Source organism: Oncorhynchus gorbuscha, unplaced genomic scaffold (genome assembly GCF_021184085.1).
Source record: "Oncorhynchus gorbuscha isolate QuinsamMale2020 ecotype Even-year unplaced genomic scaffold, OgorEven_v1.0 Un_scaffold_633, whole genome shotgun sequence".
Classification (NCBI taxonomy): Eukaryota; Metazoa; Chordata; class Actinopteri; order Salmoniformes; family Salmonidae; genus Oncorhynchus; species Oncorhynchus gorbuscha.
This window is the reverse complement of record NW_025745745.1, coordinates 81,549-104,675: the sequence shown is the minus strand read 5'-3', so window position 1 is coordinate 104,675 and position 23,127 is coordinate 81,549. Positions and strand designations below refer to the sequence as shown.

At 40.6% G+C, this 23,127-nt stretch overlaps 2 protein-coding genes across 3 annotated transcripts in view; one reads left to right on the top strand and one right to left on the bottom strand.

Moving 5' to 3' along the window:
- Nucleotides 1-5,948: 5,948 nt before the first annotated feature.
- Nucleotides 5,949-11,379, top strand: LOC124019571 (nectin-4-like). The gene is made up of 9 exons (XM_046334949.1): nucleotides 5,949-6,121; nucleotides 7,325-7,660; nucleotides 7,859-8,143; nucleotides 8,305-8,340; nucleotides 8,512-8,617; nucleotides 8,724-8,789; nucleotides 9,005-9,160; nucleotides 9,486-9,533; nucleotides 9,786-11,379. Exons 1-9 carry the CDS (start codon nucleotides 6,067-6,069, stop codon nucleotides 9,805-9,807), a joined length of 1,110 nt encoding a protein of 369 aa, XP_046190905.1. The 5' UTR covers nucleotides 5,949-6,066; the 3' UTR covers nucleotides 9,808-11,379.
- LOC124019575 overlaps nucleotides 11,138-23,127 on the bottom strand; it is a 72,901-nt gene continuing 60,911 nt past the window's right edge. For both annotated transcript variants that reach the window (XM_046334958.1, XM_046334960.1), the window contains exons 2-5: nucleotides 20,199-20,516; nucleotides 19,747-19,867; nucleotides 19,252-19,288; nucleotides 11,138-12,045 (exon numbers count right to left, since the gene is read on the bottom strand). In XM_046334958.1, the coding sequence (XP_046190914.1) occupies nucleotides 11,953-12,045; nucleotides 19,252-19,288; nucleotides 19,747-19,867; nucleotides 20,199-20,516 (569 nt within the window). In that variant the 3' untranslated portion in view covers nucleotides 11,138-11,952. The remainder of the gene's footprint in view (nucleotides 12,046-19,251; nucleotides 19,289-19,746; nucleotides 19,868-20,198; nucleotides 20,517-23,127) is intronic.

Here is a 23,127-nt window from a genome sequence, read left to right as displayed (position 1 = left end):
AGTTTTTGACAACTTGTCTAATTGATTTAGAAACGTTTATCTTAAAATGTGAAGCTTATGCAACGCTGACTGAAAAAGGCTGTGGGACTAGTTACTAAAAGATCTTGAGTTGGGCCACCTTGATATTTTGTTTTTACAGTGTGCTTCTCGCAGAAATCACTCCGCCATTTCCTAGTTTCTAAAATTCTAGTTTTTGTGACAAAACAAGCAATGCTTAGTGTAAGGAATCATTCTACCATCTAAACCGCATGAATATTTATTTTCCATAACCAAAAACATTGTATTTTGAGCTACAAAACATGTGAAGCATAGAAATAACACACATAGAACAGGTCTACCGCTTCTTAGACTTGTTTTCAATGAGAATGACAGATCTATAATTGCTATGTGAATTTGGTCGGGTCGTCCAAAATGTTGCATAGTGCAGCATTCATTGCTGCAGAGCTATTTTCAGGACTCTCCAGAGATGTTCGATCGGGTTCAAGTCCGGACTAGCAGGGCCTCTCAAGGACATTCAGAGACTTGTCCCGTAGCCACTCCTGCCGTGTCTTGGCGGTGTGCTTAGGGTCATTGTCCTGTTTGTTGGAAGGTGAACCGTCGCCACAGTCTGAAGTCCTGAGAGCTCTGGAGCAGGTTTTCATCAAGGATCTCTCTGTACTTTGCTCTGTTCATATTTCCCACGATCATGACTAGTTTCCCAGTCCCTGCCGCTGAAAAACATCCCCATATTATGATGTTGCTACCACCATGCTCCACCATAGGGAGTGTGCCAGGTTTCCTCCAGACGGGACTCTTGACATTCAGGCCAAAGAATCTTGTTTCTCATGGTCTGAAAGTATTTAGGTGCCTTTTGCCAAACTCCAAGCGTGCTGTCATGTGCCTTTTACTGAGGAGTGGCTTTCGTCTGGCCACTACCATAACTGCCTGATTGGTGGAGTGCTGCAGAGATGGTTGTCCTTCTGGAAGGTTCTCCCATCTCCACAGAGGAACTCTAGAGCTCTGTCAGTGACCATCGGGTTCTTGGTCGCCTCCCTGACCAAGGCCCTTCTTCCCCGATTGCTCAGTTTGGCCGGGCGGCCAGCTCTTGGAAGAGTCTTTGTGGTTCTAAACTTCTTCCATTTAAAAATGTTGGAGGCCACTGTGTTCTTGGGGAGCTTCAATGCTGCAGAAATGTTTTGGTACCCTTACCCAGATCTGTGCCTCGGCACAGTCTCAGAGCTCTATAGACAATTCCTTCGACCTCAAGGCTTGGTTTTTGCTTTGACATGCACCGCCAACTGTGGGACCTTATCTAGACAGGTGTGTGCCTTTCCAAATCATGTCCAATCAATTGAATTTACCACAGGTGGACTCCAATCAAGTTGTAGAAACATCTCAAGGATGATCAATGGAAACAGGATGCACCTGAGCTCAATTTCGAGTCTCATAGCAAAGGGTCTGAATACTTATGTAAATAAGGTATTTCACTTTTTTGCCAAAAAATCCCCAAAACCTTTTTCACTTTGTCATTATGGGGAATTGTGTGTAGATTGCTGAGGATGTTTTCTCTCCATGTCACGTTCTGACCTTTATTTCCTTTGTTTTGTATTTATTTAGTATGGTCAGGGTGTGAGTTGGGTGGGCAGTCTGTTTGATTTTCTATGATTTGGGATTTCTATGTTTCGGCCTAGTATGGTTCTCAATCAGAGGCAGGTGTCATTAGTTGTCTCTGATTGAGAATCATACTTAGGTAGCCTGGGTTGCACTGTTTGTTAGTGAGTGATTGTCTATGTTAGTGGCTTGTGTCAGCACAGGTCTCATTTGTAGCTTCACGGTCGTCATTGGTTTATTGTTTTTGTATAGTGTTGCAGTGTTCAGTGTTCTCTTTATTAAAATTCACTATGAACACATACCACGCCGCATTTTGGTCCTCTGATCCTTCTCGCCTCTCCTCTTCAGATGAAGAGGAGGAAGACCGTGACACTCCATTTAGTCCATTTTAGAATAAGGCTGTAAGGTAACAAAATGTGGAAAGTCAAGGGGTCTGAATACTTTCCAAAGGCACTGTATTTATGCAGTTGGTTAGTTCCTTCACAGTGTGCACTGCAGGTTGCTAAAGTGTAGTGCTGTATTAGATGTGTGTACTAAACAGCATGAGGCAGGCTCATGTAACCCAAAGACGAGCTGGCAGAAAGTGACACCAGGGGAGATTGAAAATGTGGCCACAAACGATTTGGACCAGTAGTCAACCCACCTTTTCAGAGGAACGTGGAGTTTGAAGACGAGGGTCTGCAGAACTGCTCTATCGTCATCAGAGGAGTGTCAAGAGGAGACGAGTCCTGCTACAAGTGTCTGTTTAACACCTATCCAGATGGAGCTATCAGTAGCAAGTCCTGTGAATAGATCCCACAGCACCAGAACAAGTGTTGGGATACACTTCCACACATTTTTATTTATTTTACCTTTATTTAACTAGGCAAGTCAGTTAAGAACAAATTCTTATTTTCAATGACGGCCTAGGAACAGTAGGTTAACTGCCTGTTCAGGGGCAGAACAACAGATTTGTACCTTGTCAGCTCAGAGGTTTGAACTTGCAACCTTCCGGTTACCAGTCTAACGCTCTAACCACTAGGCTACCCTGCCACCCCATACTGACCAACTGCAGAACCAAACGTTGACCCAACACTGCCTGCTCAAACCGACTATAGATATAAAGTATTTACTCAGTAGAGGAACACAATAACCCTTAATCAAACCAAAGTGACGCTCCTTTGACGGGGTTGACTTGGTTATAATGGACCTTGAGAGCTGAGAGAAGGAAGTGCTGCTGTTGCCTAGCTTGTATTTGTGTTACTCCTGTGCAGAAACACTTTGCTAGGGCATCTTGGTCTTTGTGACTGGAGTCTTTGCTGAGAACTCCCCACAAAGAGGTCTTATGATAAACCACAGGCACATCAACAGGTCCACTTCCTTATTTAGACACAAACAATGATAGATGAAGGGTGCTTTTTATCAAGTGTAGAACTGATGCAGATTTTGGCTAGTTTCAATCAACCCTGAAATGGCCAATGTGTACACGCTGTAGTTCTATAGAAGAAACACCGAAAGGAGAAGCAATTTTTGCATAAGTTGTGTCACGAACCGGCTCAAAGCCCGTACCAAAGGGAGACAACGTGGAGATAAGGAGTAGCAAAATATATATTACATTAACTAAAGCAACTAAGTATAATATACAATGGTGTGTGTAATCAGTAATCAGTAGTGTAAGTGAGTGTTTTGCATGCATGAATGTGATAATGCAGGGTGATGAAAGGTGCCAAAGCAAACAAACAAAAGGCCACCAAGAACCACAACATAATCTACAAAAGGTGTCTGCATGGAGAGAGTCTCCCCCATGAATGTGGAAGAGGTCTATTTATCCTGTTGAGACACCTGGCCCAGGTGTTTCCCATGTAGCTGAAGACCCTCCCAACTCCGCCTACCGGCATCCTAATAAGGAAACAAGAACAAAGAGAGAATACGGCAGACAGAGTGGGAGGGTCGTCACAAGTTGGCAAGTGTCATTAACTGTTATGTCATCACACACCATATACAAACGCATGTGAACACCCCTTCAAATTAGTGCAACACTCACTACTGAGTTCCAAACTGCCTCTGGAAGCAACATCAGCACAATCATATTTCATTGGGAGCTTCATGAAATGGGTTTCCATGGCCGAGCAGCCGCACACAAGTCTAAGATCACCATGCACAATGCCAAGCGTCAGCTGGAGTGGTGTAAAGCTCGCCACCATTGGACTCTGGAGAAATGAAAATGCCTTTTCTGAAGTGATGAATCACGCTTCATCATCTGGCAGGTCGACGGACAAATCTGGGTTTGGCGGATGCCAGGAGAACACTACCTCACCCAATGTATAGTGCCAACTGTAAAGTTTGGTGGAAGAGGAATAATGGGCTGGGGCTGTTTTTCATGGTTCAGGCTAAGCTCCTTAGTTCCAGTGAAGGGAAATTTTAATGATACAGCATACAATGCATTCTAGACGATTCTGTACTTTGTGGCAATAGTTTGGGGAAGGCCCTTTCCTGTTTCAGCATGACAATCCCCCCGTGCACAAAGCTAGCTCCACACAGAAATGATTTGTCGAGATCGGTGTGGAAGAACTTGACTGGCCTGCACAGAGCCCTGACCTCAACCCCATTGAACACCTTTAGGATTAATTGGAATGCCAACTGCGAGCCAGGCCTAATCGCCCAACATCTGTGCCCAACATCACTAATGCTCTTGTGGCTGAATGGAAGCAAGTCCCAGCAGCAATGTTCCAAAATCTAGTGGAAAGCCTTCCCAGAAGAGTGGAGGTTATTATAGCAGCAAAGGGGGGGCCAACTCCATATTAATGCCCATGATTTTGGAATGAGATGCTTGATGAGCAGGTGTCCACATACTTTTGGTCATGCAGTGTATGTCCTAATAGCTGTCATTACTATGTTACCCAACTGTCTTACCACATCATAACCACACATATATTCTTCATTTTATGGTATTATTGCAGTATCCATGCTTGTAATGTTACCTTTCTCCATCCCCATCCCTCAGCTAATGTAGCTATCATTTGGCTGCAACACAAACTCCAGATTGGGGTTATATCAAGACAGCAGCACCACCTGCTGTTTGTTTACTTAATGAAAGACCAAAGAGAAAAGGAGCGTAGATAATGTTCACTTCTCACACAAAATATAACATTAGTCGTCTTATTTTCTTTGTCTGCAATATTTTATCCTTCATTTATTTAACCTCATTCCATTTCAAAATGATAGCACGTGTTGAACTTTTATTGATGTAAGGTGTAAGAGTTCTTGTTTTAGTTTTTTTTTTTAAAGACTTATGGTGTGTGTTTGGTTGAGTAAATATTGGGTATCAATTAAGTACTAGTAATTATTACATAAGTAAAGTAATGCTTTCGGAGTCATTAGTGCCTAGGCTCGGCCAAAGTTCAGAAAGTCCCAGAGCCCTTGAGAAACAATATCATTATCTGAAAATGTTGCCATGACAACATTGTTGCTTTTCCCCACACCACAGATACAAAAGCTGAAGCCAAGGCCCACTGTCTTCGGATATGGTGTATGTTCACATGTGCTCCATCTCTCCAATGCATTTTCATAAACTTGTCCAACATCATGTATTACGGAGTTACATTTTTGTCAGATCTCATCTATGATTCCTCTGTCAGTGGAATGCATACAACTTCAAAATCAAATCAAATGTTGTATGTCACATGCTTCGTAAACAACATATGTAGACTAACAGTGAAATGCTTACTTAGGGGCCCTTCACAACAATGTAGAGAGAAAGAAAATAGAGAAATAATAGAAATGTAATAACACGTAATAATAAAAATAACAATAAATACACATTGAGTAAAGATAATATGGCAATATACACGGGGTATCAAGTCGATGTGGGTACACGGTAATTGAGGTAGATATTTACATTAAACTAGGAATAAAGTGACTGCAACAGGATAGATAATAAACAGTAACAGCAGCGTACGTGACGAGTTAAATGAGTTAGTGTAAAAATAGTAATTGCAGATAGTCCGGGTAGCTATTTGGTTAATTATTTAACTAACTATTTAGCAGTCTTATGGCTTGGGGGTAGAAGCTGTTCAGGGTCCAGACTTGGTGCATCGGTACCGCTTTCATGTCATGTTGAGGACGATTGTTTGATATCCTATTTTCATTAGATTGAAGTGTGTCGAGTTTGAGTTCATGTCGTCATTTATTTTGTTATGTAAATACAGACTTTCCAGATGCTTGTTGTGTAAGATTCCACAGTTAATTGTTATATTTTTCTGCTTCTGAAGAAGTTAAAGCCTGAGCAAATTTCCCCAGCAGATATACACAATACTAAATGTCTTGAGTTTAACTGTGACTGTAGACAGAATACAGAGAACAAGTTTACTTTCACTTTTATGCAGGAGGTTTCCTTGTCGCAGGTGCCCAACACCTGCTCCATACGGGAAGAAGGAATTTCCCGCTCTTTTTCTCATATTTTATTACTGTACTGTAGTAGTAAATGACATTTTCACCATGTCTCCTGCACTCTGCAACTCTCTGTTTATTCTGCTCATATCCCTTCATACTGGTGAGTTATATCGGTTTTATGCATGATAATACCGTATTTGACTACCACATTGAAAGTGGCGCGATAATGTTAGTGCCAATGTCGTGATCTAATTGTGTGCTTTCACAACTATTGACAAGCCTGTTAATTTCACAACACGAAATACATGTCATATTGAAGCTGTAGCTCAATCTTCTTGTTGCATGGGTAAATAGCCTCCAACTCTGAATTGTTAAATCATTCGTATTTATTAGCAAAAAGTAGTTTTGGTTTCACAGAACTAGGACAAGATACATGAGGCTTTTAGCTACTAGAGGGTGCTACTAGACTATGAGATTAATGTAACCGCTCCCAAATTCATAGATATATGGATGCAAGGATTGACCATCCATGATATCAAAATACATGTTTTGAGGCTATACAGTGTTTGATCATATTTGATCTGTAAAGTTGACTAATGGCCCTCATTGTGAAAAACATTTTTTAACTGACTTGCCTAGTTAAATAAAGGTTAATAAATGAACATTTTGAGCTGAGCTATACACAGAGGTGTCTGAAAACAAATCTGGACATTTATACATGCATTTTTGTATCTTCCAAAACGTTTTAAACAGTGGTGGAGGAGTACAAAAATGGTGGCGCAGTGGCTTCAAAACATCACCTGGTCTTATGTTTTTTATTTATAAAAGTTGTCCCATCCATCAACCTCCTCTTCGGCCGCATGTGTAATAGTTCTGCTTCCATCCCTCTCCTCGCCATTACCTGGTCTCGAACCAGGGACCCTCTGCGCACGTTAACAACTGACAACCTCTAAGTATCTTGAACCCCATCTGCAAGGGAAACAACTACTTACAAGGTCTTAGAGCGAGTGACGTCACCGATTGAAACGCTAACTAGCTAGCCATTTCACACCGGTTACACATGCGTAATGTGTGTTAACTGTTGACAAACCAGTTCATTTGACTATAGTAAATGCATGATTTCATCTGCAGCTCCATGCTCTTACTGTAAGGAATGATTGATGTCGCTTTTAAAGAGTACTTTAATGGTGATGTATACTGTGGCCATAGGCACATATCATGTATATTCTATCCTGAAATTGATAGTTTTACAACAGGTGCCATAACTTCCTCCCGCCAAGACTGCCCTTACCACTGTAGTCCCCCTTCTGACCGTTCTGAGTACTACTAGTGTCTAAGAACTATTGTAACTGTCTTCATGCAGGGCTCTCTCAGTTGGTAAGAACACAGCAGGTTGTCACAGCAACCCTGGGAGAAGATGCAGTCTTAACCTGTGAGCTCATGACACTCAAAGATGTGCGGCAAGTCACCTGGCAAAAAGAGACACCTGGGGTGAATGAAAATGTGGCCACCTACAGCAAACGCGGTTCCCATGTCAACCCACCTTTTCAGAGGAAAGTGGAGTTTGAAGACGAGGGTCTGCAGAACTGCTCTATCGTCATCAGAGGAGTGTCAAGAGGAGACGAGTCCTGCTACAAGTGTCTGTTTAACACCTTTCCAGATGGACCAGTCAGTGGAACCACCTGCCTCAAAGTCAATGGTAAAATGTGACAACATAATGTACTGTAAATGACTGACCCAGAACAACTTCTCCAGAACTTCAAGCAGCCATTTTATCAGATCATACATCCAATGTCTTGAAACCATTTATCAAAATGTGATCATTTAGTAAATCATGTGCATGAAACCATTATGGTATTTACATTCACTGTGAACTGTGTTTGTTGTTGTCCTATAGAGCTGTATGGACCCTCACTCCTCATCACACAAACCAACAACAGTCACACCACTCTGTCCTGTTCTGCTACTGGAAGACCTGTTCCTATAGTAACCTGGGATGACATCATGATAGAACATTCCACCATGGTTGATGTCACCCATCCCAATGGGACTGTCACTATGACAACTACTGTAACAGTAGTAGTGTCCAGTCTAACTGACAAAGAGGTTAGGTGTGTTGCTTCTATGTCCTTCAGTGATGTCACCAAGAATGTTTCCATGGTGATTCCAGCTTCAATTACTGGTGAGAAATGTCTATCGATCAATGTGTAATATATTGACATGATCAGGAACATGATGTCATGATGAAGTACTGTCTGTGTTCATGATGAAGTACTGCCTGTGTTCATGATGAAGTACTGCCTGTGTTCATGATGAAGTACTTCCTGTGTATTTCTGTGCTAGGTCAATCTCAGGTCTCTGATGATGACAGAATCAGTGGTAAGTGGTTGTTATTCTAATAATGACAGGTTATAATCAACCTATTGACTGGCTCTTTTCCTATTCAACTTTCAGGTGTGGTGCAGAGCCATATTCACATGTATGAGGCTTTGGTGTAGTGTACCTGGGAAGTTGACGTCTGTCTTCTCTTGACATCTCTCTCATTCACAGGGACAGTGGTTGGTGCAGTGATGGGTGCAGTGTTGTGTTTAATGTGTCTCATTGCTGTATTCTGTGTAATATGGCGGCAAAAGAGGAGAAAAGATACTTCTTCCAGGTAGATAAAAAAAAAAAAATCCTTCCTTGATACTGAAAACAGCTATTCTGTATTTAATGTGATTTGACTGCCAGTTGTTTACTAGTTGATCTCTAACTTAATGTAGAAAACCCCCAGTTCCTGACCCTGAAATCAGCCAAACTCCCTTAAAGACACCACCAACATCCAAACAGTAAGATGCTCATTCTAAAGATCATTCTTCACCATTAAATAATTGTTATAAAATAATAATGAATCAGATGATGTGGTTCTTGTCAGTACAGTGTTGATTTAGATTTATCTCAGTGTCACACCAACCTCCAGTCCATCACACATGTGATTATCTCTTTAACACTTTTAACAGCTATTTAAGATAAGTAATCATTTTATTACCTTTTGTTTTTTCAGGTCACAATCGTCAACTAGCTCACCAAACAACTCAACAACCAGCTCACCAAACAACTCAACAACCAGCTCACCAAACAACTCAACAACCAGCTCACCAAACAACTCAACAACCAGCTCACCAAACAACTCAACAACCAAGCGGAGGATGACTAAGAAGTAGGTTTATCTTCTCATACTTTCATAGTCTTAACGTCTTCTGTAATCTCTCTCCTTGATCAAGAAACTTGGGAATGAAACTTGGAAATGTATTTCTGTGGTCTATGTTTCCTGCCACTACATTGTCTATTTGGATCTTTTTCACACCAAGCTCCAGTCTGTCACAAATGTCAGTATTTTTACAACTTCATTTGATTATCCCGATAGAAAGCGTGAAACAGACCGATATTAAGAATGCTACAAAACATTTAGTATAAATTACACTTACCCAAAAATCAAAACATAATTCAAATATGTCCTCTTGTTTCTGGATAAAATCCCTCAGCTCGTCTGACAAGCTCAGGATGCAACAAGCTCAGGAGGCTGTAAAGAAGTAGGTTTACACCTTCACTCTCTCACTGTCTGCTGTAGTCTCTCTTCTTGAGGAAGAAGCTCTGAAATGATGTCATTTTGTGGTGGTCATAGAGTAGTCATGGTGACAGCATCATGCACTCAGCTGCATGTTAATATCTGTTCTGTAATGTTTGTCACAATGGCTGTCAGATCATCTTATTACCTCACAATGACCTGTGTTTTCATCCAATTGAAACATTATGATTTTCTTTCCCCCTCTTTTCTTTCTCAGGAACCTTTTCAATGACTACTGAGTGACTGTACTCACATTGCCACACACACACACCTGATCATTACTGACTCATCTGGTTCACGTTATTTTATCTTTAAAAGTCTGTGACAATCAATCCGTTTTTAAAAAACAGTCCTTTTTAAAGATATTGTATTGAGCCTGTTATAACAGTTATCTTCGTTGCCTGGTTTGTCTCAGGTCATGATGGCCTAGGGAGAGTTGTGCAAGTCAGTTTAAAGATTGTAGGGAGAAATCAAAAATCTCTCTGAGACATTTACAAAGACCACACACGTAAGAGGGGAACATCAATCGTATTGGACACTTCCACTGAACTATCAATATGCAGTTCTGCCATTAGGTAACACTCAGGTTTTGACCTCTTAAAACCAAGAGACGGCATCAGTACAGCTTTAAATGTTTATCTTGTATATACCTTGTAAGCACGTGCATCTGTCATGTGTGTTGCTGTTTCTTTAATCTTGTGTGACGTGCCACAACTAATGTTCCTTCTGGATAATGTTTCATTTAATCTATTCAATTTAAGGTTTCAAATGTAGGGTATATTACCCTGAAACTACCAGAATTTTGGCAACTTTCAAGTTTTGGGGGGTGAATTTTATAAGATCTAGTGAGTTTTTGTTCAGATTATCACTTCAGATCATCACATGTCTAATTATCTTTGGCCCTCTGTGTGGCCTTATCACATGTAAAATATATACAATTAGATTTAATAAAAAATAATGTCATTGTTGATTAGATTATTTTTCATTAGACAATTTTCTCTTGAACCTTATGGTCTATCCACTAGAAGTTCATGGACAATAAGGACATAGATATATGTGAATACAGTTTTTCAAAGTTATTCAAGTATAAATGACAAAAGTTTCCATACTAGAAATAATTTGTGCTGACATCAAAATAAATTGATGTCAATAACCAATCAGAGTATCAAAGCCAATTACATGATTCATGTAAGCCAACTCTTGCTCAACCCATCAGTTTCTGGGACCAATCAGAATGGTGAGAATGTTTTCACATACTTAAGACGTTGGGAAGGAAAGCAAATCCAGACTCATGGTGGAGAAGAAACGCTAGTGGGCGTGGTGTTTGGCCGGAGCGATGAGGATAGGTAGTCAGGCTAACTGATGTGCAGGAAGGAAAGCAAATGGAGAAGAAACGCTAGTGGGCGTGGTGTTTGGCCGGAGCGATGAGGATAGGTAGTCAGGCTAACTGATGTGCAGGAAGGAAACGACAGACCGGCCACCATGAAACAACTATCTCATGCTTTAAATAGACTGGCCTTGCATCCACAGAACTGTTAAATGTTGCCTTTATCTTTTGGTTCAGTGTAGAAATGGGGTTCATAGGTTTTGGCCTCAACCACCTTAGTCAGTGTATGCAGCAGGCACTTGTTCCTGTTGATCATAATTAGGATTTACGTAGAATGTATGCACACATGACTGTAAGTCGCTTTGGATAAAAGCGTCTGCTAAATGGCATTTATTATTATTATTATTATTATTAAGTACATAGGCTACAGCATACATACATTTTGTGGGAAAAACAGTTGTAATAAATCATATCCAGCTCATTACTAGTTGTTGTGTGTGTTTTTTTAAATTAACATATGCACTTAAACATGTAGACTAATTCATGTAGCCAGGCCTATATAGGAACAGATAACTACAAAACAGGTCTACATTAATATTCTGTATTTTAAAGTTACAGTTTGAATACAGTGTCAGTTGGGACTTTTACTGATTTCTCCATTAATGTTTATGACAGCACAATGTTAGTATTTTACAACAGTACACTGACACCTGGTGGAAAAGATAGTGACTTTGGGATCAGGTGATCTCCACAGAAACATACTTTGTTCTATCCGCAAACACAACAGCTATACTTTTTTAGACATGTAACACTTGTATTTCTATAACAGATGTGCAGCCTGCAGACAGTATGTGTTGATATTTACAACCACCACAGAAGAGCTACAGTAAAGGAGAGGCTGATATATGGCAAGTCAGACAAGGGGAAATGCATTTTCACTAATCAAAATATTCACAGTAAATGCATATCTACCACTCTACCATATAGCTGTATAGCTAGCTGTATGTTACGAGAAGGTGTCTAATGCCATGTCGTCATTGGTCAACGGTGCCAGAGGTCAGGGGTTAGGATGCGGCAGCTGCAGAGTTGAGTAAAGCCCGTTGTCTCTCCTTGTGAATGTGTTGTAGGGCTCATTGTCCTGTGGCTCCTCCTACAAAGACATTAACAATAGTCACCATATTACACTAGAATAACTTATGGGGCTGTTTAAAATTCTATTGAAAATATGAAAGAGTGTAGTCTGCAGGGGCCTCATTAATAAACGCTGAGTACACACAAAATATCACCCAAAACGTGCCTGCGCCCGTTTCCACACAAAAGTTGTCCTTTATAAAAACTGAACTTGACATGAGAATGTGCTAACTTTAGACCATGAGTTCAAGTGATGAAGTATTGCAATGCAAGAAGGCATACGTAGCCTAGTAGTAGCATTGTGCAGGAATATATGATAACACACTTATTCAGAACAATAAAACAGGTAGCTAAATATCATGCAATCATTCACGGTTAGTGAGAAGTGTAAAAAATCTATTTATTTTATATTTGCATTCTAAAATAATTAGGTGTCCTTGCTAAGCAAAGCACAACTCTAGATTTCTTCTTCCTATAATTATAATTATATTTATTCTGCTCACTCTAAAGTTTAAAAGATTTAAGCTTTTAAAAAAGAAACCAACTTCCAAATGTCCAGACTGCCGCAGTTTAGATTGCTTGTCAAATGATTTTTGATGCTGTGTTTACTTTTTTGAGCTATAGCCATTTAAAATGTTCTTAAATTAACACGGGTTTGAATGAGAACCATAGGAATAAATCTATTTGTTATTTATTACTTTTATTTATACAGGGTGGGTCAGTATTGAGACCAGGGTCTCTTTTGTAAGGGAGCCCTGTGAACATGAACATACATAATATTAATACAGTAAATACCACAAGATCAATCTAAACAAACACTCATTTACAAGTTGCCTGAAGGATATTCCATGAGCTGAGGCATAACTAAAATAATTTGTCCCCGGGTCAGTGGAGACCCGCGGGTCCTCTAGAACCAGCCAGTCCAGAGAGCGGGTCAGTGGAGACCCGCGGGTCCTCTAGAACCAGCCAGTCCAGAGAGCGGGTCAGTGGAGACCCGCGGGTCCTCTAGAACTAGCCAGTCCAGAGAGCGGGTCAGTGGAGACCCGCGGGTCCTCTAGAACCAGCCAGTCCAGAGAGCGGGTCAGTGGAGACCCACGGGTCCTCTAGAACTAGCCAGTCCAGAGAGCGGGTCAGTGGAGACCCGCGGGTCCTCTAGAACCAGCCAGTCCAGAGAGCGGGTCTGAAAATTGCTGGATCTCCAGTCAATACATGAGCCGAGGTAGTGGGGGAGTCTCTGAAGAACCGCTTTGTATACAAACAATAGCCAATTCTGGGCTAAAACTATACAAAATGCAGTGATGTGTATGAAAATAGTGAAGAGAACAGGGACCAAAAATTGACCCCCGAGGCACACCTTTCATAATATTGAGGAAACTAGATTTGATAGCGTCAGTAAGCAAACAATGTGTCCTGTCTGTTAGATAGTTGTTGAACCAATTGCAAAATGCCTGATCTAGGCCCATTTCAGACAACCTTAGAGTAAGTAAGAAATGGTCAACTGTTTCAAATGCCTTCGACAAGTCAAAACATAAGGCAGCACAGTGATGTTATGGTCTAAACAATGTAGCACATCATCTAAGTGTTGCTGCTGAAACAATGCTATGTCCACCTCTAAAACCAGATTGGTGTTCATTAAGAATAGAATGAGAAGTTAATAAAAAACATTCTAAATTCTAGTTTTCAGAAGCTATTTTATGAAATAGGCCCGCTGAGGCAAAGTGGTTCATAAAAGCACTATAAATGTCCATCTTATCTGTTATGGAGAGGCTGTTATAACCTGCTGGGGTAATGAGGGGATGGAGATTTGTGTCAGAGATTATTCTCAGATGCCCAATTCAAGAAGTATGTTGATTTCGCTTTTCTAATCATGGATAAACTTGTATTTCTCATGCGTCTGAAGGACTGCCAGTCATACGTAGAATCAGTTAGCCTAGCCGTAGCCCACGCTAAATTTCTCTCCTGAAGTTTCTCTGATAGTTCATGCGTGAACCAGGGATTAGCTCTATCTCTTACCCTTAGTTTGTTGAACAGAGCAGGCGTATCTGCAATAGAGTTGAGCAAAGAAGTAAAATAATTTAGGGCCTGATCTAAGTCAGAGGTATCGGACACAACCCCCCTTTCAACAAGAATGGTTGCTTATTGAAATTCCTATAATTTCTCTTTGTAATAAAGCGAGGGCAAGATTTGGGTAGATTTGCAGCTCTTATGCAGGCAATGGGACAATAGTCACTGAACTCACTTGAAAAAATGGTCTGTATACTTATGAGGAGCATTTGTCAAAATAATACCTAAAAGAGTAGATTTTTCCGGGTGTTTTGTCATGCCTTGGTCATTGTATCTTGTGTTTTTGTTATATGTTTGGGTAGGCCAGGGTGTGACATGTGTTTATATGTTGTGTTTTCGTATTGGGGTTTGTAGTATTTGGGATTGTGTATGATTAAGGGTGTGTCTAGTTAGGCTTGGCTGCCTGAGGCGATTCCCAATTGGAGTCAGGTGATTCTCGTTGTCTCGGATTGGGAACCGTATTTAGGTAGCCTGAGTGCGCGTTGTATTTTGTGGGTGATTGTACCTGTCTCTGTGTTAGTCACCAGATAGACTGTATTAGTTCACATTCCGTTTGTTGTTTTCTATATTTCAGTTGTTTCATGTACCGCGATATATTTCATTAAAAAGTCATGAGTAACCTACACGCTGCATTTTGGTCTGACTCTCTTCATACAACAGACGAACGCCGTTACATGTTTAAAATTGGGGCGGTTTGGTTCAGCTGAGTTAGATTTAGATCAAAAAAGATAACTTTCAGCCTATCAGAAGTTGGCATCAAACAATCCAGATTAAGATCACCCCCAAATTAATAATTCAGAGTTAGTATAGTTAGATAGCAAGTCAGACAATTGGCTAAGAGCACATGTTGATGCAGAGGAGGGCAATACATTCCCACTAGTGTAATTTGGGCATTATTACAGAATTATTATTACAGTAGCTATTAAAAATTATCCTGCTCCTTGGCCAGCGTGTCCAGAGATGCAACCTCTCTTATCATCACTCAGTGCCTGGGTTTATCTCCACTGTACCCGCACCCCACCATACCCCTGTCTGCACATTATGCCCTGAATCTATTCTACCACGCCCAGAAATCTGCTCCTTTTATTATCTGTCCCCAACGCACTAGACGACCAGTTTTGCTATCCTTTAGCCGTACCCTCATCCTACTCCTCCTCTGTTCCTCGGTTGATGTGGAGGTTAACCCAGGCCCTGCGTGTCCCCAGGCACTCTCATTTGTTGACTTCTGTAATCGAAAAAGCCTTGGTTTAATGCATGTTAACATCAGAAGCCTCCTCCCTAAATTTGCTTTACTCACTGCTTTAGCACACTCCGCTAAACCTGATGTTCTTGCTGTGTATGAATCCTGGCTTAGGAAGGCCACCAAAAATTTTGAGATTTACTGAAATATACTGCAGAAATAGCTTGCAAAATTCTGTTATTACTTTCCAGGTCTATGCCCAAACAGTCCGAGCTTCTAATTTAAAAAATTAATATCTCCAGAAATAAGTCTCTCAAGTCTGGACACCATATGTGAATTGATTGCCCCCCCCATCTATCTTCAGAGTTTGTTCTGTTAGGTGACCTATACTGGGATATGTTTAACACCCCAGCAGTCCTACAATCTAAGCTAGATGCCCGCAATCTCACACAAATTCTCAAGGAAACCACCAGGTACAACCCTAAATCCATAAACACGGGCACCCTCATAGATATCATCCTGACCAACTTGCCCTCCAAATACACCTCTGCTGTTTTCAATCAGGATCTCAGCAATCACTGCCTCATTGCCTGCATCCGCAATGGGTCCACAGTCAAACGACCACCCCTCATCACTGTCAAACGCTCCCTAAAACACTTCTGAGAGCAGGCCTTTCTAATCGACCTAGCCAGGGTATCCTGGAAGGATATTGGCCTCATCCCGTCAGTCGAGGATGCCTGGTAGTTCTTTAAAAGTAATTTCTTCACCGTCTTAAATAAGCATGCCCCTTTCAAAAAATGTAGAACTAAGAACAGATATAGCCCTTGGTTCACCCCAGACCTGACTGCCCTTGACCAGCACAAAAACATCCTGTGGCGGACTGCAATAGCATCCAATAGTCCCTGCAATATGCAACTGTTCAGGAAAGTCTAGGCTAGCTTTTTCAAACAGACATTTGCATCCTGACTCCAAAAAGTTTTGGGACACTGTAAAGTCCATGGAGAACCAGAGCACCTCCTCCCAGCTGCCCACTGCACTGAGGCTAGGTAACACGGTCACCACCGATAAATCCATGATAATCAAACATTTCAAAATGCATTTCTCTACGGCTGGCTATGCTTTCCTCCTGGCTACCCCAACCCAGGGCCAACAGCTACGCATCCCCCGCAGCTTCTTGCCTGAGCCTCCCCAGCATCTCCTTCACGACAAATCCAGATACCAGATGTTCTGAAAGAGCTGCAAAACCTGGACCTGTACAAATCAGCTGTGCTAGACAATCTGGATCCTCTCTTTCTAAAATTATCCGCTGCATTGTTGCAACCCCTATTACCAGTCTGTTCAACCTCTCTTTCTTATTGTCTAAGATTCCTAAAGATTGGAAAGCTGCAAAGGGGGTGACACTTAGACCCAAACTGTTATAGACCTATATCCATCCTGCCCTGCCTTTCTAAAGTCTTCGAAAGCCAAGTTAATAAACAGATCACTGACCATTTCGAATCCCACTGTACCTTCCCCGCTGTGTAATCCGGTTTCAGAGCTGGTCATGGGTGCACCCCACCACGCTCAAGGTACTAAACGATATCATAACTGCCAACGATAAAATACAATACTGTGCAGTCATCTTCATCGACCTGGCCAAGGCTTTCGACTCTGTCAATCACCGTATTCTTATCGGCAGACTCAATAGCCTTGGTTTCTCAAATGACTGTCTTGCCTGGTTCACCAACTACTTCTCAGACAGAGTTCAGTGTGTCAAATCGGAGGGCCTGTTGTCCGGACCTCTGGCAGTCTATGGGGGTGGTACCACACGGTTCAATTCTCGGGCCAACTCTTTTCTCTGTATACATCAACGATGCCACTCTTGCTACGGGTGATTTCCTGATCCACCTCTATGCAGACGACACCATTCTGTATACATCTGGCCCTTCTTTGGACACTGTGTTAACTAACCTCCAAACAAGCTTCAATGCCATACAACACTCCTTCCGTGGCCTCCAACTGCTCTTAAACGCTAGTAAAACCAAATGCATGCTTTTGAACCGTTCGCTGCCCACGCCCGCCCGGCTAGCATCACTACTCTGGATGGTTCTGACCTAGAATATGTGGACAACTACAAATACCTAGGTGTCTGGCTAGACTGTAAACTCTCCTTCCAGACTCATATCAAACATCTCCAATCCAAAATAAAATCTAGAATCGGCTTTCTATTTCGCAACAAAGTCCCCTTCACTCACGCTGCCAAACTTACCCTAGTAAAACTGACTATCCTACCGATCCTCGACTTTGGCGATGTCATCTACAAAATACCTTCCAACACTCTACTCAGCAAACTGGAGGCAGTCTCTCACAATGCCATCCGTTTTGTTACTAAAGCCCCTTATACCACCCACCACTGCGACCTGTATGCTCTAGTCGGCTGGCCCTCGCTACATATTCGTCGCCAGACCCACTGGCTCCAGGTCATCTATAAGTCTATGCTAGGTAAAGCTCCGCCTTACCTCAGCGCACTGGTCACAATACCCACCCATAGCACGTGCTCCAGCAGGTATATCTCACTAGTCATCCCCAAAGCCAGCACCTCCTTTGGGCGCCTTTCCTTCCAGTTCTCTGCTGCCAGTGACTGGAACAAATAGCAAAAATCGCTGAAGCTGGAAACTTACATTTCCCTCACTAACTTTAAACATCAGCTATCTGAGCAGCTAACCGATCGCTGCAGCTGTACATAGTCCATCTGTAAATAGCCCACCCAATCTACCTACATCATCCCCATTTTGTTTTTATTTACTTTTCTGCTCTTTTGCACACCAGTATCTCTACTTGCACATCATCATCTGCTCATCTATCACTCCAGTGTTAATCTGCTAAATTGTAATTACTTAGCTACTATGGCCTATTTATTGCCTTACCTCCTCACGCCATTTGCACACACTATATATAGACTTTCTTTTTTTCTATTGTGGTATTGACGGTACGCTTTTTTATTCCATGTGTAACTCTGTGTTGTTGTTTGTGTCGCACTGCTTTGCCTTATCTTGACCCAGTCGCAGTTGTAAATGAGAACTTGTTCTCAACTAGCTTACCTGGTTAAATAAAGGTGAAATAAATAAAAGTAAGCTAAAATAGTAACTTTAAAACATTCAGGCTATCCTACAGAACTTTACGGTCGTTTTGTATTTTGTTGGAGTTCAATATTAAAAATCATGAGCACTTTCCACGCTGGGCTTTGGTCTCATTCATCTGACGACGGACGTAACACCAGGGTTGTGGGTTCGATTCTCGCAAATCGCTCTGGATTAGAGCCTCTGTTAAATGACTGAATCGTAAATATAATTAGACCCACTTCACAGTACTAAACGGATTAAGCTATAATAACATGCGAAAGGGGGCGTGGGTTATAACGGCTGACTTTAACAGAAGAGTAGACAGTTGATCTTTTGTATTGAAGTGAGTAGGCTACCACTGTAAGTACTGTAGTTGTCATTTCTTTCCGAGTAGACAACGTTTCAGAATTCACGGCCAGTGGAGCATATTAAACAGTTACAATATGTTAACAGGTCCACAACAATTTGCAATAGTTTTTTTCAGCAAATGTCACTGTAAAAGTTTAAAACATTCTGCCAACACCTCCAGATACATTTTATCAAGCTCGCGAACTGCTATTTAGAAACGGCAATGGTTTTATTTCAGTACACAGCGAAAAGGGGCGTTACTGTCACCATAAAAGGCTTTTCAGGCTGATTGGAAATGCTCATTCACAAGCGAACAAATCCAGGACGGGTCTGATTTGTAACAGGAAACATGCGTATGCGTGGCATCCGCCAAGCTGATGAATCTCAATATTTTTGTAAGTGCGCAGTCTGTGTGCGGTCTTTTCAGAAATGCTGCGCGCAGATATTTATTGTGAAATGTACGCAACGGTTATAAATGAAGACTCAGCTGCCTTCATCTGATAACAGGCAACAGTAAGCAGTGTTGTGGCACCTCGTTGACGGTTCCAGACACTTGTAGCTGTGTTCTCCTGTTGAGCAAAAAATAACAAGATTGAATTAACATAGCACCAACTGAAACATGTTTTACACAGCACATTTCCCAGAGCACAATGATTGTGTGCAGTGTATGTGTTTTTTTCAACTCACTTGTTTTTGACAGGAAATGAGAAGTGAGAAGCCACAACAGCGCAGCTATTGGAAACTACTCACTGGTCACATATGTCAGTTGAACATCCAGCCTAGTTTCGATTTACATTTTGGTTGAAGCGCCCATGAACTCATAGCATTGCATGTATTTCTGACACCAAATCAGTAATATATCCTCATTGTAGAACTAAAATGTATTTGAGAATGCATAATTTCTACAACAGTGCTGCCAAGTAATTATTTAAACACCAAAAAAAATTATTATTATTATTATTATTATAAAAATCTGTCAAACACTCATTACAGCAACTCTTTTACCAAAATATTAATATCATCTTACCTGAGATGAATTTTCCTCATGATTACGCCACCAATCACCAGGACAGCTACACATGCTGCAATGCCTGATATCATCCCCCAATAGAAGAGACGGTTGTCTGTGGCCTGTTGCACTTGGGTTCCTGAGAAAGGGGAAAATATATATTAAGATCTTATTTGTTTCTCTTCTGCCATCTTGTTCATTTTCATTAAGGCATCGTGTTGTTGACAGTATCTACATTTTAAGACATTATTACATGTACTGATGACAAAATCCAATATTGTGACTACAGAGATTCTCTCAGTTCTGTCAGATGTAACGTCTATGACAGACGTTACAAAACAAGACAGCAAAACACTGACAGAACATCAAGGTAAACACATGACAGGCATCCCACTAAATATGTGATGATAAGATATGCTGGGGTTCATTTGAAAATGATTGTGACCAATCCCATCAGACCAAACACTTACCATTGACCGAAATATGTATGTTTATATCAGAATTGCCTCCATCATGTGTACATACACAGGTGTAGTTCCCTTCGTCAGATGGTTGTATGTTGGTGATGTGTAGACACACTCTGTCATTCTCTGTCTGTAGTGTGACTCTGGGGTCACAAGAGCTGTTGGTATGATTTGTCTCAACGTCGTATGAAACTCTGCACTCATGACCCTCATGTATAACTCTATTTTTGTGACATACTACAGTCAGGATGTCAGCGAGTGTTTGGTTTGAACAGAGAAGAGTGGAATCTGCTCCTCCGGTCTCCAATGTTTTCTCTTGAGTCACTGTAAACAGGAAGAGAAACAGATTATGGGTATATTATTTCACGAGATCGGTTTGATTGAGCATGAGTAGTTCTATCAATTCTCATGAATAAAAAGTCCCATTTCAGTCTACAGAAATGACTACAGACCCAAATGGACGTTTTATAATGGTAGAAAGAAACCTGACACAAGAAAAATACACTTTACTGAACTGTTAATGTCCAAATGAAGACGACCCAAAGTGAATTCATGACCTCATACTAAAACTCTCTCAATGTAGCAGGAATATTATATGGGGGGTTTAACTGTGTACGGGATGCAACTCTAGACAAGCCATCAACTAAATCCTCTTCCTAACACAAAATCAAAGAGATGGGTCTGTGTGAACTGTGGAGATAGAAACATTCAACTGAAAGACAATACTCCTATTAATCTCACCTCCAAAACTCATGTTGAATCATTTACTTTTTTTATTGTAAACTTGGCTTTAATTGACTGTGTTTCTGAATGTAAATACCTTCCTAGAATAATTACAGACAATATCCCATCGTCTTTCACGTTTAAGCTCAAACCTCCTATGCCAATAGCAGAGACATAGCGATCCAACACAATGTTTCTTGGAGATAAGGAGTTTACCTCATATCACAACACACAGATAGACATGTTTTTGGAAATTAATGTAGACAATGAAGTATGTCCAACTGTAGTCTGGGAAGTTCTTAAATCTATACATGAGAGGGTGTATCATGTCTTACTCTTCACATTAGAAAAATTAGACCAATAAAGAATTATAAATACTAGAACAGAATATCCACGACTCAGAAAGAAAACACAGTTTAGATAGAAATGTTGACACCCTTCAACAGTTGAAGACATTTAAGCTTGAATATAACACAATAAACTCTCGATCTGCAGAGATTGCTGCCATGAAATCCAAGCAACAAGATGTTGAGCGAGGTGAAAGTGCAGGGAAATGCTGGCTTGGCAAATGAAGAAAGAGGAATGAACCATCCATAGCATTCAAACCCCAGATGGTCTAATTTTTCAATGGTTCCTTTGAAATTAGCTCAGTCTTTAAAACATTTTATGACTGTATCAATCCCAAAATAAAAGTTGAAAGGAATATATAGACATTTTCCTCAATAAGGCCATTTGACCAATTGTAAATGAACCAGAGAAAAGGAATATGGATAAAACATCACCCCAGGTGAACTGTTGGAGGCCATCAATTATCTACATATGAGGAAATCTCCTAGTAATGATGGATTCCCAGTGGAACTTTATAGACACCTTTATCCCAGATTAATACGGCCTATGTTACTTATGCTCACAGCAGCTCTAGAGAAAAATGAGCTTCCCCAGTCACCATGTTTGGCTACAATCACCCTACTTTAAAAGAAAGATAATGATCCACTGCCCAGTATAACTTTTGAATGTAGATTACAAAAATCATTGCTGAAGTATTGGCTTTTCATTGGCATAGAAACAGTCATGTAAAAGTTAATTCACTCAGATCAAACAGGGTTTATAAGAAAAAGGATGTCCAGACAATCTCCACAGTTGTTTCAGTGTAATCCATCATACCACCATCAAATTCATGAGGTGCCAGGCACCCTTATTTATTATAACCCCACCTTACCTCCAGCATTTAGTGATGACATCTTTAAGTCGTGTTCCAAAGGGGCATCATTCATTTAACATGTTTATATTGATGGATCTATACTGTCATTCAATCAATTACATTATACAAGGCCGATTTCTCAGAAATCATATTCAATCACTTCAACAGAATATAAATGAACCTAAGGCATCTGGCATAGATTAAATACTGAAAGAAGCTGCTATGACAAAGAAGTTGATTGCCAAGTTATATCAAGGGCTGATTGAAACTCTACCTGAAGGCTCAGAACCTATAATGAACAAATGGTAAACAGAACTAAATGAAGAAATGAAGGAGAATCATTGGTCACAGATGTGTTAAAATGTTCATACCTGCTCCTACAAAGACATGAACTAATGCAATGTAAGATCATTCATAGGACTTACTATAGTCCTGCCAGAATGCATGTAATGTCACCCAGACATGTCACATCTCTGTTGGAGATGCAAAAAGCACAAAGGAACTATATTTTATTTATTTTATTTTAATTTATTTCACCTTTATTTAACCAGGCAGGCAAGTTGAGAACAAGTTCTCATTTACAATTGCGACCTGGAATATTACATATGCTGTGGTCCTGTGACAAACTGACACCAGTCTGGGATAATGTATGTGCTACCATTTTATTAGGTCTAGGAATTTATATCCATTCATCTCCACGATTATGTTTGTTGGGAAATGTAAATATTGGTGATCAATATCAGAGAACTTTTGGTAATCTAGATCGACTTGCTGCAATAAAAATTAAAGCCATCAATTGGAAAGCTCCATATCCACCCTCAATGACAAACTGGAATTAAACCATACATATTAAACCATACATATTAAACCATACACATTAAACCATACATATTAAACCATACATATTAAACCATACATATTAAACCATACACATTAAACCATACATATTAAACCATACATATTAAACCATACATATTAAACCATACATATTAAACCATACATATACATATT